Below are 18,247 nucleotides of genomic sequence, written 5' to 3' on the forward strand. Positions count from 1 at the left end.
ACTTCTTCACTTTAACTACAATTGCGAGGTCAAGTAATACTGTAGCTAAATTAAAATTTCTATGCACAAATAGAGCTTACTTTTGGTGGTATTTTCTGATTACCTCTGGGTTTTTTATTTTATATTAAAACGAAAAAAATAAAAAAAGGAAAAAATTTGGAACACCCCCCCCCCCCCCCCAGACAAAACCAATATTTTTTTTAACTTTCAGCTATAAAACATAACCTTAAAAAGTAAAAAAAAATCTCAAAAAATGTTGGCCATAATCTATTCCGTCACATGTCTTGGTAAAAAAAAGAAATCACAATAAGTGTATATTGATTTGTTTGTGTAAAAGTTATAGCATTTACAAACTATAAGATATATACTAGAATCATTTTTTTTTTATTTTTTTATACTATTAATGGCGGACAATCTGACACTGACAGACTTTGTGGGAACTAACTGCCACTGACATTACAGTAATCAGTGCTAACAATCTACACTATAACTGTACTAATGACACTGGGCAGGAAGGGGTTAACATCTAGGGTGGTCAAGGGGTTAAATATTTGTCTAACAAGTGTGTGTGTACAGTGTGCTGTTTTTACTAGGGATCTAGTGGTTTTCATTCCCTGCTAAGCAACTAGATCCCGTCACTGAACACCGCTCAGTGTTGTTTACACTCAGAGCTGTGTTCTGGGAAGATCAGAGCCGATCGCCGGGTGCCCTGCGATCAATCACTGGCCAGGACCCGGTGATCGGCACGTGCGCACCCCCTACCCGGAATTGCAGAGTCACATATATACACGTGATTCTGCGTAGCTGGCCCACACTATCGCAGTAAATGTACTAAAGTGAATAACTAAAATGCAATTTTTTTTTTTTTTTTTTTATATTTTAAAATAAAATGTGGGGGGTGTCCGAGCCCATGTCAGGTTTTTATTGCTGTGTCCCCCCCATTAGGGAGATTCACTATTACTTTCTAGAATAATCCTAAACACTAACTTCTCCGGGACTGGAAGGGTAAATTCAAAATTTTGGGTTGCCGCCCGAAAAGAAATGTAGGACATTTTCCAATTCGGACACATGTCCCTGTGACAACTAAGAGGGAATATTCTCACACTGGAAAGATATTTTCTCATGTCTACAGGACAAAAGTGAAAAGAATCCTTCCTAAGAAGACATGGCCAAAAAAAAGAAAATAATAATTCAGCTGAGCATCACTAAACAGTGGCAAATTGCATCAATGTAGTACATGCATATCATATTCTTGGATTCTATTGATTTTTTTTTTATTGCAAAAAGGTTCTAAAATATATAAAAAAAAAACAAAAACACATCTTTATTACTGAAGGCTTCTCCCTCACATCATATTGCTGTACATACCTCTGGAGACATGCAGTGGAGGAAATGGTTAGTGGGAAATGCATGGAGCGCAGGACATGTATTGGTAATGTATGAATTACCAGTGACATACATTAGGAAAATATTTTCCAATAAGTGTTCTGACATTTTTGTAAAAGCAATGGAGGGTGGGGAGGGTATAAACAGTGAGTAAGTAAGCTAAGCCGTGTGTGTGGTCATTTCTACCATTAGCAGTGGCTGAGCTGTACAAAAACATACGCCGATGAGTCATAAATTTATGACCATCCATCCACTATTGAGTAGGCCCCCCTTCTACAGCCAAAACAGTCCTGACCTGTCAAGGCATAGACCCCACTGGACCTCTAAAAAGGTATGCTGTGCTATCTGGCACCAAGCCATCAGTAGCAGATCCTTTAAGTTCTGTAAGTTGAAGAGTGGAGCCTCCATGGATCAGACTTGTTTTTTCAGCACATCCCACAGACCCTTGATTGAATTGAGATCTTGAGAATTTGGAGGCCAGGTAAACGCCTCAAACTCATTGTTGTGTTCCTCAAACCAGTCTTGAACTATTTTTGTGATAAGGTGCATTATCTTGCTGAATGGGGCCACTGAGATTGGGAAGACCACTTCAATGAAGGGGTGTACTTGGTCAGCAACAATGTTCAGGTAGGTGGTATGTGTCACGTGTCAAGTAACATTCACATGAATGGCAGAACCCAAGGTTTCCAAGCAGAATCCATGGTTTCCCAGCAGAACATCGCTCAAATCATAACACTGCTGGCTCGCCTTCTTCAAATAGTGTATCCCGGTGCCATTTCTTACCACATGATGTAAAAGAAAAATGTAATTCCAAGATCCAGGTCTGGTGCTCATTGAAGGTGCTTCTGGCTGTAGCAATTAAATTAATCAGCTCCACGGACCGTTCAATCTATATATATATATATATATATATATATATATATTCTCTCTAAATATTTAACAGTGCAGCTGCTGTCAAAATTGTTGTATCATCAACACAGTACTATCGACCCACGTGTACACAGTTAAATTCCAATAAATAAATTCACCTATAAATCCAAAAAATGTATGCTCTATATATCAATCCACATTTCGTAATAAAGATCATAAAACATTTAATCCATATATACAAAGTGTCCTGTGCAATGTGAAAAAATAATCAAAGTGTCCTGTACTGTAAATATCCTTCAAAGACCCAAATACGTGCAAAAAAAATCTTTTCAGCGCCGATAATAGTTTTCATTCAAACTGCATCTGGCTGTGGACATAGATTAGCATGGTCACCCTGACCAGTCTGTCTGCTCTCAACACAACAACTTCAGGGACAACATATATAGAAATGTGCTACACAGTAATGAAAAACTAGAATTTACCTATGTCCTGAAATTAATATAGCATTGTAAGTTGGTTGAGGCAATATGGACTTTCATGGTACGGCAAAAGACAACACGGGACAACATGTTTACTTGCTGCCTAAACCCTAGGTGCACACCCATGTGGTTTTGCAGGCCACGTTTGCGTCGGCATGGCAGCCTATGCAACTGAGCGGGCTGCTGTGCCTGCGGTCCTATAATAAAAAAAAAAAAAAAGAAGGTGCATGCACAGCAAAAGAAGAAAAGAATTGTCAGAGGGAGTAATTGTTATCTAACAGAGAGGTGATATTTACCTGTTAAAAATTACTGAACTTGCATGCACATGTTAACAAATCTGGTAGATCTGCTTTGAAATAGGGAAGACCGCTATTCACTATGGCACAGCTTAGGTCATGCATACCTGTTTCAGGGGAAGCCTGATGGAAAAAAATTGTAATCTTGGCAAGACCAGGCATTAAAGAACTGGTCTTTGTCTGCAATCTTTAAAGTGATATAGGCTTATTTTTGTTTTTTTAAATGATGTTATACTTGCACTGCTCTGTGCAAGGTTTTGCACAGAGCAGCCCCGATCCTTCTCTTCTCTGGGCCCTCACTGACACACTCTGGGCTCCTCCCCCCTGCCAAGCGCCCCCATAACAAGCCCCTTATAAAAAAGGCATAAAGAAAGGGGCTCAGCCCTGCCCCCTTGTCACTGGCTGTGATTGACAGAAGCAGGAGTAAAATGAATCCCACTGCTGTCTCTGAGCCAATGAGGAGACAGAGAGCCAGGACAGCAGCAGTTCTTGTGCACATCAGGTAAGTATTAGGTAGGAGCTGCATACTGAAGGTTGTTTTCCCTTCATGAATAGAATGCAGGCTTTGCAACTACTTTCATTCTGCTGGTTATCTAGATGCGAATGGCATTTTCTCAACAGTGTAATTATCCTTTAAAAAGGTAATTTAATCACACACAAACTAATCATTAATCCAAATAGTATTGCCAGTTTACTTACACTCAAAGACTCATCGAAGACTCTCATTAGTTTCCCGGTTAAAAAACGAAAAATGCGCACTTTTCTGTCAGCTCCAATAGTGGCCATCTTTTTACCATCCGGGGAGAAATTTATTCCAGTCAAACAAGTTTTACACTTAGCAAACTCATACAGGTCAGTGTCTGTTTTGTACTCCCAGTTGATGTTATTGGGGAATTTGTACCCACGAGGAGGTCCAGTCCAATACTCAATCATCCCACTCTTGTCTGATGATACAACCACTTTATAAACTGGGTTCAGCCGGATTGCTGTTAGAGGTGAGGAATGCATCTTTTCAAACACATGCATAGGTTTATTATCTCCCCGACCATCATAAATAAAGATCTTCCCTGTGCTTTTTTCAGAACACGCCACTGCTGAGATTGCATCTCCGGGACAATACACCCACTCTGACTGCCCAGGGTGATAGCTGGAATAAACAGGAAAACATGGGGTCAGGGAACTTAGCAATGCCCAAACCACCCAAAATCCACACACACCCCTGCCACACACAAACATTCAACCCAGTGTTTGAGAGAAGAGTTCCAGTATAAAGATAAAAAATTGGCATTATGGCCTTTTCCTATACCCCTAAACTATTGTACAGATTTTTTCCCCACAAGTTCAGCCTTAAGCATATTACCAGTTTAACTTGAATTGTATTTTAGCTGTGCAACTGCCAAGATGTAGTCATGGCATATTGTACCTACCCAAGCTTCATCATGTTGATCATGTCAAAGTTGACCACATCAAAGACTTTCATTGCTTGATCATCACCCACTGTGCACAGAAGAGCTCCCTCTGAACTGGCTGCAATGCTTTCTATAACACCTGTACCAAGAGAACAAGAAAAATCAGCCCAACTGTTATAAGAGCAACATTTTAATGTAACCTACCAAATAAAGACCTTTAAACTACTATGCGTGCATATAGGCCAAAGTTATATTTAAATACCACCATTGTTCACATGCTGCATGTTTCAACGACTTAAAGTGACTAAACCCACAAAAACAAAATCAGTCTGTACAGTATATGCAGTAAAGCATGCTTGTTATACTCACCGTTAATCCTTAGCATTGTGTAAAAAGCATGTTTGATCCTGTCTTTTCTAATCCTTCCCTTCTTCCACAGTCCCCAATCCATCTCCTGATAGTACAGAGCCTTGGGGGCATGCTGCACACGCTCAGTTTGGTGTGTATTGCTAGTGTTTTTTTTTTCCTTTTAGCAGACTGCATGTGACCAACACAGGGCCAATCAGAACTGTCTAGAGAGGGTCAGGGGTCATGCAGGCTCATAAGACAGCCAGAGAAGAATGAAAACTCCTCCTAAAAACTTTACCATTGCTTGGCCTGACACTGACAGAAGTCACAAGTCTGCTATATTGATGATGAGAAAAGATATTTAGCAGTTTATATTTACTAAAATAATTTTATTTTTAAGTTCTCTGTAGCATGTCAAGACAAAAACGTGAAAGCGGCCATTGATGACTTGTTTTTCATAAGGCTGACGTTTCCACTGTTGTATATTAGTATTCCCTTCACTGTCTGGTGTCACTGAGCTTGAGCAAGCACATGTGCTATCTTTTTGCTACAACTTTTACATATCATCCGTCAAGAGTATATTGTAGAAGGTCAGACCAGTGTAACACACTCCATAACCCAGCTTTCCTGAGATGCCAGAGAAACAGTCAGTTGTTGGACAAAAAATGCAGGGTGGAGCTTGTTGCACTGATTGACATTACAAACTGCTGTCTTTGGAGTTAGACCGTGGCATATGTGAGAGTGAATATATGCTGGATTTTTATATTGGTTTAACTATGTACATTTTTTTTTTATGTAATAAATGCTACATTACGAGGCTACCTCCCTCTTATGTTTATGTGATGGTGCAATGATTGGGGGGGCAAAAAACTGAATTTTTGTAAAATCTTACCTGTAAAATTCCTTTCTCTGAGTCCTCCGACAGTCGCCGTCACCTCTAAGTCATCACTATTAGGTATTGACTATCGCTCCGTAGGAGTAGCTAGGCATAAGACTTAGTCAAAAGAACCAAAGCATTTAGCATAGACACACCCATGGGGGCTGTCCCACTGGTCAATACCCCCCTGCAGTGATCCCTCCCAACTCAGTTTGGTAGAATAGCAGTAGGTGTACAAGAAAAAAACCCCAAAAGAGGGGCGGGGGCGGCGACTGTCGGAGGACTCAGAGAAAGGAATTTTACAGGTAAGATTTTACAAAAATTCTGTTTTCTCTTACATCCTCCGACAGTCGCCGCCACCTCTAAGTCATCACTATTGGGACTATTGGTATGTCCCAAAGCAGTCTAGACATGAGGGGTGGGAGACGCAACCGTAGAAAAGGCAACGCAGTACCCACATCAGAGAAAGGAACCTTACACGCACAGTAAGAGAACCTTCTGGGCAATAGAAAAGGCTCAACAGGAGCCAACCCAGGAAAACAAATATCCAGGGGATAAAACACCCCAACAGCCAGGGACCCACAAAAAAACAAGGGTCCCCTATGGCACTGCCACACTGAGAACTTTGCGGCCAAAGGAGGCATCAGCTGATGCCAGAACATCCACTTTCTAGAATTTGGAAAAGGTGTGCACCGACGACCAAGTCGCAGCCTTGCACACGTGGGCCACCGAGGCTCGGTGCCAGTAAGCCCAGGACGTACTCAAAGATCTGGTAGAGTGCGCCCTAAAAGGGAAGGGTGGAACCCGCTCCTTCAAAGCATAGGCCTGTTCAATGGTCTGTCTGATCCATTTGGCAATGGTGGCTGCCGACGCAGCCATACCCTTCCGAGGTCCCTCAGGAAGGACAAAGAGGGAATCCGATTTCCGAAAGGATTCAGTGGACGACAGGTAAACCCTGATCGCCCTGACAACATCCAAGGAATGCAAAGCAACCTCATTAGGATGCTTCGGCTTCACACAGAGCGAAGGCAAGACAATGTCCTCATTAAGGTGGAACTCAAGAGACCACTTTAGGGAGAAAAAGAGGAATGAGGTCACAAGACCACCTTATCCTTGTGAATCACCAAGTAAGGAGAGCGGCAAGAAAACGCCGCCAACTCCGACACCCTGCGAGCCGAGGTGATCGCCACTAAAAAAGCAACCTTCTTAGACAGCAGAGGTAACGATATCTCCCGGATGTTTTCAAAGGGAAAACGCTGTAAGGTGCACAGAACCAAGTTCAAGTCCCATGGAGGTAAAGGCTCCCTCCGGGGAGGGGCCAAATGTCGCACACCTTGAATAAAGGTGCGAATCAAGGAATGAGACGCTACAGGGCGTTGGAAAAGAATAGCCAGTGCAGATACCTGGCCCTTTATCGTGGCCAGCGCCAGGCGCTGGTCCACACCAGTCTGGAGGAAAGCCAACACTCTCGACACCGAGTACGAGCGAGGGGACTCACACCAGGCGAAATAAGCTTTCCAGGTACGGTAATAGATCTTACCAGAAGAGGATTTCCTAGCCTTGATTAGAGTAGGAATGACCTCTGAGGAGAGACCCCTGTCTCTCAGGACCTGGGTCTCAATAGGATGCAGCAGGATGGAAGATATGTCCCTGAGACAGTAGATCTTCCCGCATTGGCAGCCGCCAAGGAGGCGCCACTGCCAGGTGAACAACGTCGGCATACCAGGACCAGCGCGGCCAGTCCGGCGCTACCAGAATCACCAAGTGCGGTTTCGAGGCCAACCTGCAAAGGAACCTGAACAGCTGAATCGGAGGAAAGGCATACATCAGACGATACTGATGCCAAGGGGCCACCAACGCATCCGAGGCGTCTGCCAGAGGATCGCGCGTTCTTGCCACAAACCTTTCCACCGCGTGGTTTAGCCGGGACGCGAACAGATCCGCGTCCGGGATCCCCACTTCACACACAGCATTTGGAAGACCTTCGGGTGCAGGGACCATTCCCCCTGGTCCAGGGTCTGGCGGCTCAGATAGTTGGCCTGCCAATTCTCCACACCCGGAATGTGAACTGCTGAAATCGCCGGGACATGAGTCTCGGCCCAAGACAGAATGTCGGTCACCTCCCGGGCCGCCCGGGCACTCCTGGTGCCCCCTTGGTGGTTGATGTAAACCACCGCGGTAGCATTGTCCGTCTGTACCCGAACAGGACAGCCCTGAAGTCGGTCTGACCACTGGAAGAGAGAGTTTGATCGCTCTTAATTAATTCCAAAATGTTGATCGGAAGGGAGGATTCCTCCTCCGACCAAGTGCCCTGGGCAGACAGGTTGCCCAGAACTCCACCCCTGCCCGACAGGCTGGCATCCGTGGTAATCACTGTCCACAGTAAGGGACGGAAGGATTTCCCTTCTGACACAGCCGGGGACTGGAGCCACCACAGAAGATCTATTCTGGTCCGGTGACTCAAAGAGACACTCAGATCCAAGGACTGAGGTAGTCTGTCCCACCTGGCTAGGATCTCTGCTTTAAGAGACCTTGTGTGAAACTGAGCGAAGGGTATCGCCTCGAAGGCCGATACCATCAACCCCAGGAACCGCATACAGGTACTGAGTGACAAGGATGGTTTGTCCCTGAGGGACCTGATCTCGTTCTGCAAGGTCCGGAGCTTGTCCTTCGGCAAGAACACCTTTGCCTGAGCAGAGTCCAGAATCATTCCCAGATAGGGAAGACAAACCGAAGGAGACAAGGACGACTTCTGTATGTTGATGGTCCATCTGAACTCCCGGAGCGTCTGTACCGTGGTTGACAGATCGCGCAGTAGGTTCTGGCTGACACTCGATCTCAAGAGGAGATCATCCAGATACCCCAAGACCGCAATGCCCTGTGCCCTTAGCAGGCCCAGAACAGGCGCCAGCACTTTGGTAAAGACCCTTGGAGCCGAAGCGAGACCAAAAGGTAACGCCACAAACTGATAGTGGTCCTCCGCCATAGCGAACCGAAGGTACCTCTGGTGACCCTCGAAAATGGGGATGTGTAGATACGCATCCTTCAGGTCTATAGAGGCCAGGAATTCCCCCGGACTCAGGGAGGCCACCACCGAACGGAGAGATTCCATACGGAACTTTCGAACGCGCACAAAGTGGTTCAGCGCTTTCAGGTCCAGAATAGGACGCACTTTGCCCTCCTTTCTGGGCACAGTGAACAGATTTGAATAAAATCCCCGAAACCTGTCCCGATGAGGCACCGGAACAATCACCCCCTGAGCAAGAAGGTCCTGCACCGCTTGATGCAGGTCCTGCCGACGCCCTGGAGGCAAATGAAGATTTGAGGGAAAAAATCTATCCGCCGGCCGGAAAAGGAATTCGATCTTGTACCCTGATCGAATGATTTCCTGAACCCACCTGTCCGAAATTCGGAGCAGCCAAGGTTGGAGGAAACCGCACAAACGTCCCCCCACCCCTGAAACGGGTGAGGGCGACCCTTCAGGCAGAGGCGGATTGACCCACCGAGCCGGCATTGCCGGACTTCTGCTTGCCTGCCCAGGGCTTCTTCTGGCTACCTTGGCCCTTGAAGGGCTTGCCCTTGGATTGGTTTCGAAAGGCACAAAAGGACCTGAGTGGATCGAGAAGTAAAACCCCGCTTCCACGAAAGAACTTATTCTTCGGGTTCTGGGGCAGCAAGGTGCTCTTGCCCCCCGTGACGCCTTTTACCAAGGTATCCAACGCCTCGCCAAAAAGGCGAGAACCTGCATAAGGAAAATCAGCAACTGTCTTCCGTGATGTCTGGTCAGCCGACCCGCTCTTCAGCCAGATCAGTCGACAGTTAAGCACTGCGACACTCGACAAGCGTGCGACCAGAGGGGCCTCATTCAAAGCCGCATCGCACAAATACATGACTCCTTGGTGAATTTGATCCACCATAGCCAGCGTGGCAGGTGGGGTAGAATCAGACACGAGGGTGCGTCCAAGCACCTTAGTCCAATCCGCCACCGCCTGAGCCACCAGGACAGAAGCGAAAACAGGTTAGAGCAACCCGCCACCGTGTAGGAATGGCGGGCCAGAGACTCCAACCTCCTGACCATGGGATCCCGGAACACCGGGGTGTCCTCAGTGGGAATCAGGGTAGCCTTGTTTAAGACGGCCACAGTGTGATCCACCTGTGGAGGCACGCACCAGCGCGTGTCCGTAGGCGGCGCAAAGGGATAAAGCAGTTTAAACCGACTAGGCACCGCAAATGGACGTTTCAAATTGCGCCACAGTTCATTCACAGTGTAATGAAATTCAGCGGGGCAGGGAAAAACCTGCGCCGACTTGCGGGTCCTATGTGTACCAAACGATGACGCAATGCCCGGAGGAGTGGGCTCATCCTCCAAATGTAGGGTCTCTTTCACAGAAGAGATCAACTCATCCATAGTTGCGTGTTCTTCAGGTGACCCCGGGGGAGAATCATCAACCCCCACCACCTCCGCCTCCCCCTCCGAACCCAGAGGGTCCAGGGATGAGCGAGACCCTGAAAAGGGCACGCCCGCCACAGCAGCCACATCACCATCTGAATCAGAGGAGAAAGATAATCTAGGTCTTTTCCTGGCAGCTCGTTCAGCCATCAGCACCTCCATTTTGGACACTAAAGACGCCACTACAGTGGCCAAATCAGGTATAACTGGGGGTACAGCAGGACTGGGGTCCCCCACCAGGGCTGGAGGGAATTTGCTGTCCTGAGATTCCATTGTCCAAGTTACAGTAAAAAAAAAAAAAGTACAAGAAGAGGTACTGGCGCTTTAAGATCGCTGCAGAGTGCGCAGCCCACCGCTATATGCACAGTGAACAAAGACCCCCAAAAGGAGACAAAACTAAGCCAGGAAGGACAAAACAAGGAGAGACAGTCTGCAGAGCCCCCACAGAGTGTTACCACATCGATCGCTGCTTCAGAGGAAAAGGAAGTGAGGTCATCAGAGGCTGAACTATAAGCTGCAAGACCCAGGGAAAATGGCTGCCCATAGAACTGAATGGAAGGCTTCAGCAAGATGGCCGCCGAACATGTGCTCGGAACGATCGTTCTGCCACACACAAGATGGCGGCGGATGGCGCCAAAACAGCATGTAGTGAAGCCCACAGTGAAGCCAGACATGCTTGCCCATACTTAAAATGGCGGACCGCGCGGTTTTCACCCGCTGTGGCCGCCGCACGACACAGTTTGCACCCCCAAACACCGTAGTGACAAGGGGAAAGGGCCCCTAAACCCACACAGCACCACAGCGCATGTAAAAGGAGACCCCCGCAGGGATCGCATCAGGGAGCCCCACACAGGCACAGACATGGGGAACACCCAGCAACACAGGACTGCCACCCCAGACAGAGGCCCCACACAGAAAGTACTTACCTGTACCGGACGGCGTGGGGTGCCTCTATGAACGGAAAGCCGCTGTCCTCATCTGACAGGGAATGCCGTTAGCCAAGGACAGGACACTGCAGCACCGCAGATGTGTCCAGTGAGGTAGCCACCTCACAGGCTGCATCCCTGCTGCGAGCAGGGATGGGTCGTTCATAATGCCAGGACGAACACATGGCTGAACGTTCGGTGACGGGTTGGGAGTCCCTCTGCCCTGGAGAACCAGGGCGGTCAGTCCGAATCCCAGCTCCGCAAGAATCCGTCTTCATCCGAAGATCCGACTAAAAAGCTGACAAAATAAACAGCTAGTAAATCAAAGAAGAAACTGACATTTTCAAAGAAAAAAAGATTAGAAAGGCTGAGACTGTAGCCCCAGCACAGGAAAGCCTAACTACTCCTGACGCTAGGCAGAAACAAACTGAGTTGGGAGGGATCACTGCAGGGGGGTATTGACCAGTGGGACAGCCCACATGGGTGTGTCTATGCTAAATGCTTTTGTTCTTTTGATTAAGTCTTATGCCTAGCTACTCCTGCGGAAGTAAATACCCAATAGTGATGACTTAGAGGTGGTGGCGACTGTCGGAGGACGTAAGAGAAAAAAAAATTGTTAATACTTCCCCCTGTGATTAGAGTGGATTGGGGCCAGTGCAGGCAGAGGAAACCAATCTTGCAACTTTTTCAGGTGGTAAGTTTGGATCTTGGAATCACAATAATGATTATACTTTGGTGCATACAGGTGCAGTATTTAGTAAGCGTGCACTTTACTTCGCTGATGGGATTTACACTGTAAAAATCTCCTACAGGATGGACTTACTTCATTCCTAAATTATTCTGTTGTGATTACAATCTTCTTGGTGGTTTTGAACAAGACATAGAAACCGATTGGTTACTATAAGGGATCGACCGATTATCGGCACCACCGATATATTGGGGGCCAATATGCACTTTCCCCGATATATCGGAATCGGCCCCTGAGGTTACCGATATTGCCGATATTTCGGAAAAGTGCTGTACCGGAGTGATGCCTGCAGCTAGAGGCATCACCCCGGTACCGGAGTCCATAGCCGACGGTCGGCTGTCTTGTAATGACAACCGATGCGGCTGAGAAGCCGCTCGGCTGCCATTACAAGGAGCGGGAGGACACGTCTCCCCCCCCTCCCGCGGCTCGCCCGGGTCTCCCGTCCCACCGGGACGGCCGCCGAAGACCCGATCAAAGCCGTATTCGGCTTTCCATGTAAAAAACACGGAAATTATGTCATGACATCACTTCCGGGTACTTGGCGATAAATTAAAAAAACTTGCAGCATTCAAAACAGCCAAACTTGGCGTTTTGAATGCTTTTCAGTGCCCCAGATCCCTCCACAAGGAGTACCTATAAAAAAAAAAAAAAAAAAAAAAAAAAAATTATATATAATATATATATTTATTTTTTTTTAAATATTGGCCGATACTGATATCCGATGACCAAAATATCGGTATTAAAAAAACAATATCGGTCGATTACTAGTTACTATACACAACTGCACCAGATTCTTTGTGCACCAATTTTAGTAAAACTCCCCCACGGTGTCTTGTTTTTGAATAAAGGACTTTTATTTTTTTGTTTTGAATGTAATAATTTATGTTTGTTAGTTTATGCTGTGGCGCTGCATGTTTTACCTTTTAGGGCGAGAGAAAGCCCTAAATGTTACATACAAAATTATCTAAGGCCTCATGTACACAGGGTGGTTTTACAGCCGCTTTTAGGAGCAACAGGCAGTTTTTTTTATTTTGCAGTTTAAAAATGCATCTCCATGTTATTCCATTGCCTCATGCACACACAGACGTTTTGAAGCTGCAAGTGGCACAGGTGTTTTCAAGCTGCAAAAAAAACCCAGGGCCAGTGTTACAGCTTTAAAAATGTCTGATGCTACTAAAGGCTGCTACATACAGCGTTAACCTCATCAAACGTTTTGTTTTTTGACATGTCAATAACCAATGGTTCCCTATGAGAGCCCATTGATTTGAAAGGAAGTCGCATCCAAGTCAGATCATGATGCCACTTGTGCTCTGAGGATCTTGAAAGGGAACCCCATGCCAAAATGGGGAAAAAAATAAATAAAGCGTGTGGGGGGGGGTCTCAGACCTGCCAGGCTGCATGCTCGGATAAAGGTCTGGTATGGATTTTGGGGGGGGGGGGGGGGGTCCCACATTTTTATTTTTTGCTGTGGGGGGTCTCCCTTAAAATCCATACCAGACCCTTAGGAAGGACCCCACACTGTTTTTTTTTTTTTTTTTTTTCATTTTAGCGTGGGGTTTCCTTTCAAGATCCTCAGAGCACAAGTCGCACCACAAGTCGGATCATCATGATTAGACTTTGATGCGAGTTCTATTCAAATCAATGAGCTGAAAGTCAAATCAAAGACAGCTCTGATAGGCAACCATTGACTTTGAATAGAGGCATTTAACGCTGCTAAAAGCCAACGCGGCTAAATGTGCATTATTACCAAAAAAGACACTAAAAGCACGTTTTTGCAGCTTCTTTTTCCTGGTGTTGGTAGTAGCTTTGCAGCTCGTTTTTTCTAAAGCCCTGTGTGAATGATTCCTGAGTGTCCATTCACACTACCGCGACTTGTCAGCCTGACAAGTCCCGGTCCATGCAGTGCTACAGGACCCGTTCTAATAGGAGCGACACAAGTCGCTCCGACTTAGAAAAAGGGTCCTGTACTACTTCGGGGTGACCTCGGAGTGACTTGCATTGACATTCATTATATGAAGCCCGTGCAAGTCGCGCCGAAGTCGCGGTGCACGGGACTTCACAGGTCGCCCCCGAAGTCGGAGCGACCTAGTGTGAACGGCACTAAAACCTTTATCACTAAAAGACAAATCTTTACTTCTACCTTCCTCAGAATCTGTTTGCCACAGATGTTCCAAAACACACAAGGGAAATGCAAGCAAAGATAAATTTGTTAAATATGAAATTAGTAATAAAACTGCTTTACTTAAGTGACTCCGAAAATGTTTCACAAACTCAATCCCTTCTTCCACTTTTTTCCAGAACTTCACATGTCCATCATGGCTTGCAGTTATGATGAAGTCAGTCCTGTTTAAAAGAAAAATTATGGTCCATATTGATTCCTGGTTCTTTCAACAAGATAAAAGCCATTCAGTCCAACACTTCCTATAAAGAAAAGACTCACTTACTTGGTGCAAACAATGTGGGTGATAACATCCCGATGCATGTAGCTGCGTTCATACATTGAAGCACTTGGCAGGTTGTCCAAGTAAACATGCTCAAACTCTAGAACTGGAGAGAAGTGACATTAATATTTGCTATAACTACCTGTAAAAAAAAAATAAATAAATAACTTTGTTATAGAAAACCTCTGTGAAATTTGCTATTTGCAGTGTTGACCCCCCCCCCCCCCCAGACCTCTGCAATTTGCCATGGGATTAAGGTCTGGAGAGTTTGGTGGCTATGGACCCAAAACTTTGATGCTTTGTTCCCCAAGACACATAGTTATCACTTTTGCCTCATGGCAAGGTGCTCCTTCATGCTGGAAAAGGCATCGTTCCTCACCAAACTGTTCTTGGACGGTTGAGAGGATGTTTTGGTACCATTCTTTATTCATGGCTGTGTTCTTAGGCCAAATTGTGAGTGAGCCCACTTCTCTTGCCTGAGAAGCAACCCCACATGTGAATGGTCTCAGGATGCTTTACTGTTGGCATGACACAAGACTGATGGTAGCGCTCACGGAATAGCGGCAGAAGGGGAGGGGCCTGTTTGGAGATCGTCTCACACACAAGAGCTGACAGGCAGGAAGGGAAGGGGAGAGAGGAAAGACTGCAGGCTGACCAAGGAACATAAACTGACCACAGTATCATGGATCACCAGATATGATTACCGTGGTCAGCACACTAAGGTGGACACAGGAACAGGCAGGATCAAGCAGGTATTTTACAGCATAGAAAGGAACATATGACAGAGCACAAGCACTATGCGGCTTAACGTGCTATAAAAGAACAGGATCTTTTTATGTTTTGGGTTCCAAACTCCTTAAGTCCTCTCCTCCTCAGCCCATGCATGCTGCTGATGTGAGTTGAAACAATCTTAAAGCCAAGTTTGTGCTCTGCGACCTATAGCTGCTCTCAGTTAATTCAACTATGATTGATAATAAAAGCGGTTCCCTATCAATGTTTTCTAAAATGTAAAGGAGTGCACAGAACAGTAAGAGTCCATTTGCACTGGGCGTAAAAATGAGGGAAAAAAAAAAAGCATATAGAGCATTTTGTACATGAGTTTAAGGCTTGGCTAACATCTAGGTGTTGCTATTTTTACAGGCATTTGTGAAGGTGTTTTTAGGTTGACAAGTGACCAATGAAAAAAAAAAACCTCCTGTAATCTGCCAAAATAGAAGCTCATGTACTTTTTTGAGCGATGGATGTTTTGCTTAAGGAGACAGAAAGCTCAGATGTGAACAGGGGCCATTGAAATGAATTGGATTTGTCTTGTTGGGCATTTTTAGAGCTGAGGCTTAGAGAATAAAATTGCCCTAGATGTGAATGGAGCCTAAGAGCACTGAGCGTTTTTCTTCTGCCAGAAAACTCACCATAGACACTTAATGAACAAACTGAGGTCTGTCGGCATGGACCATAGGGTTTGTTCTTAGATAGAAAATTGGTTATTGGGGTGTGTCATTAGTACAGTGACAGTGCATATTTTTAGCATTGTATTAGTGTCACTGGTTCCCACAAAGTGTCAAGTGTCTGATTGTCCACCACAATATTGCAGTTCCGCTACAAGTCGCTGATCGCCACCATGATTAGTATAAAAAATAAATAAAAATTACACTACATATACCATAGTTTGCAGATGCTATAACTTTTGTGCACACCAATCAAACGCTTATTGGGATTTTTTTTAGCAAAAATTTGTAGCAGTAAATTAGCCTAAATTTATGAAAAAAAAGGTTATTTTTTTTTTTTATTGGAAAGGTTTTATAGCAGAAAGTAAAAAAAAAGATTAGGGTTTTTTTTTTTTTTTTTTCAAAATTGTCAGTCTTTTTAGTTTATAGTGCAAAAATGTAAAAGCCCAGAGGTGAGCAAATACCAACAAAAGAAAGCTCTATTTGTGGGGGAAAAATGACAAAATTTTATTTGAGTACAGCACTGCATGACGCGCAATTGTCAGTCAAAGTACCGCAGTGCCGTATTGCGAAAAAATGGCCTGGTCATGAAGGGGTGTAATGCTCCATGTACACGGGACGCTGGAAATGGCCGTTTAGGAGCAGTTGGGCGTTTTTTTCAGAATCCCCTGAACCCATCTACATTTTATCTTATCTGTCCATGTACACCAGGTCGTTTACAGTCATTTGCAGGCAGTTGCGTTCAGGGACTGTTTTTAGAACGCAATTATTTTCGTTCGAACGTGTGTTTCCCGGCGTTTCAAACGCACAAACGCGTCCGAACGCGATGACCCGCGTTTAGCGTTCGCGTTTTTCCATTTTAAAGGGAAATAATTTTTATGACCTCTAGGAACGCTTCTAAAACGCAAACGCCCGCAAACGCTGCTAAACGCTGCTAAACGCCCGCTAAACGCGGGTACAAACGCGACTGAACGGACGTTTCAAACGTCCTAAAAATTCCAGCATTCAAAGGGACTTTTAACAACGTCCCATGTACATGGAGCCTTAATCTTCTGGAGGTCAAGTGGTTAAAGAGACATTTATTACAGATTGCATACAGCTATTTCAGGCTATTTGGTCACCATCAGTGCAGTGTATGGAAACCATGACTTATATGGAATAAGGCTTAGAACCCAATGAGACAATATAAAAATGACCTACACTATATTACCAAAAGTATTGGGACACCTGCCTTAACACGCACATGAACTTTAATGGCGTCTTAGTCTGTAGGGTTCAATATTGAGTTGGCCTACCTTTTACAGTTATAACAGCTTCAACTCTTCTGGGAAGGCTGTCCACAAGGTTTACGGGTTTGGTCTATGTGAATGTTTGACCATTCTTCCAGAAGGGCATTTGTGAGGTCAGGTACTGATGTGGGCGAGAAGGCTCGCAGTCTCCACTCAGGTTGAGGTCAGGAAAGTCAAATTCTTCCACCCCAAACTCGCTCATCCATGTCTTCATGAACCTTGCTTTGTGGACTGGTCTAAATCAATTGGTGGAGGGGGGATTATGGTGTGGGGTTGTTTTTCAGGGGTTGGGTTTGGTCCCTTAGTTCCAGTGAAGGGAACTCTTAAGGCGTCAGAATACCAAGACATTTGCACAATATCTTGCTCCCAACTTTGTGGGAACAGTTTGGGGATGGCCCCTTCCTGTTCAAACATGACTGCGTACCAGTGCACAAACAAGGTCCATAAAGACATGGATGAGTGAGTTTGGGATGGAGGAACTTGACTGGCCTGTACAGAGTCCTGACCTCAACCCGACAGAACACCTTTGGGATGATCTAGAGTGGAGACTGCGAGCCAGGCCCCATTGACACTCTTAAACCTTGTGGACAGCCTTCCTAGAAGTGTTGCAGCTGTTATAGCTACAAAGGGTGGGCAAACTCAATATTGAACTCTATGGACTAAGACTGGGATGCCATTAAAGTTCATGTGTGTGTAAAGGCAGGCATCCCAATACTCTTGGTAACATACTGTATATGGTTATACGGTCTCTAAAATGTAAAACACTGATACAGTGTGTCAGCCTGCAGTAAGGCACCTTTCAGATGGGCCAGGCCGGTACACCCCTCAGCTTTTCTGAGGGATCTGAACAGAAGGTCTATGAAGCCCTATGGACAGGCAGATGTAAACAGTTCTAAGTCTGGAAAGATAAATGGAAAAAGACTGCCTGGCGGCAGCCCCATCTGTACAAGGGGAGTGTACACATGCAGGTGCACAGTGGGGAATGTCTATGCCCTTTCGACAGCTTCCCAGCAGGACAGCTCAGGCAGGTTTAGACTAGTGTCCAAACCCACCTGAGCTCATCACTATTCACAGAATGTAAGAAAATCCCACAATTTAGGGTTGTCACCAGAAGAGGAATAGAGGGAAAAATCTTCCAATGGGGTCACAAGTTCTGGGACTTCCTCAGTTCCTGTTGTGGCTGTGGGACAGGAAGTGATGGGAAATCTCCCTCATGGGACACAAATGGCAAAAAAAAGTCCAACAGGGGTTATAACCCTCCCTTACTCGATCCTTAATGCAAA

The 18,247-nt window shown here is 45.5% G+C and overlaps 1 protein-coding gene across 1 annotated transcript in view; it reads right to left on the reverse strand.

Annotated features, from left to right (window-relative positions):
* PPWD1 (peptidylprolyl isomerase domain and WD repeat containing 1) overlaps window positions 1-18,247 on the reverse strand; it is a 58,245-nt gene that overhangs the window by 38,320 nt on the left and 1,678 nt on the right. The window contains exons 2-5 of the mRNA XM_082269100.1: window positions 14,234-14,336; window positions 14,032-14,132; window positions 4,459-4,579; window positions 3,731-4,178 (exon numbers count right to left, since the gene is read on the reverse strand). Coding sequence (XP_082125226.1) covers window positions 3,731-4,178; window positions 4,459-4,579; window positions 14,032-14,132; window positions 14,234-14,336 — 773 coding nt within the window. The remainder of the gene's footprint in view (window positions 1-3,730; window positions 4,179-4,458; window positions 4,580-14,031; window positions 14,133-14,233; window positions 14,337-18,247) is intronic.

The sequence above is a fragment of the Pelophylax lessonae genome, assembly GCF_965119305.1.
Source record: "Pelophylax lessonae genome assembly, chromosome: 1".
Taxonomy (NCBI): domain Eukaryota; kingdom Metazoa; phylum Chordata; class Amphibia; order Anura; family Ranidae; genus Pelophylax; species Pelophylax lessonae.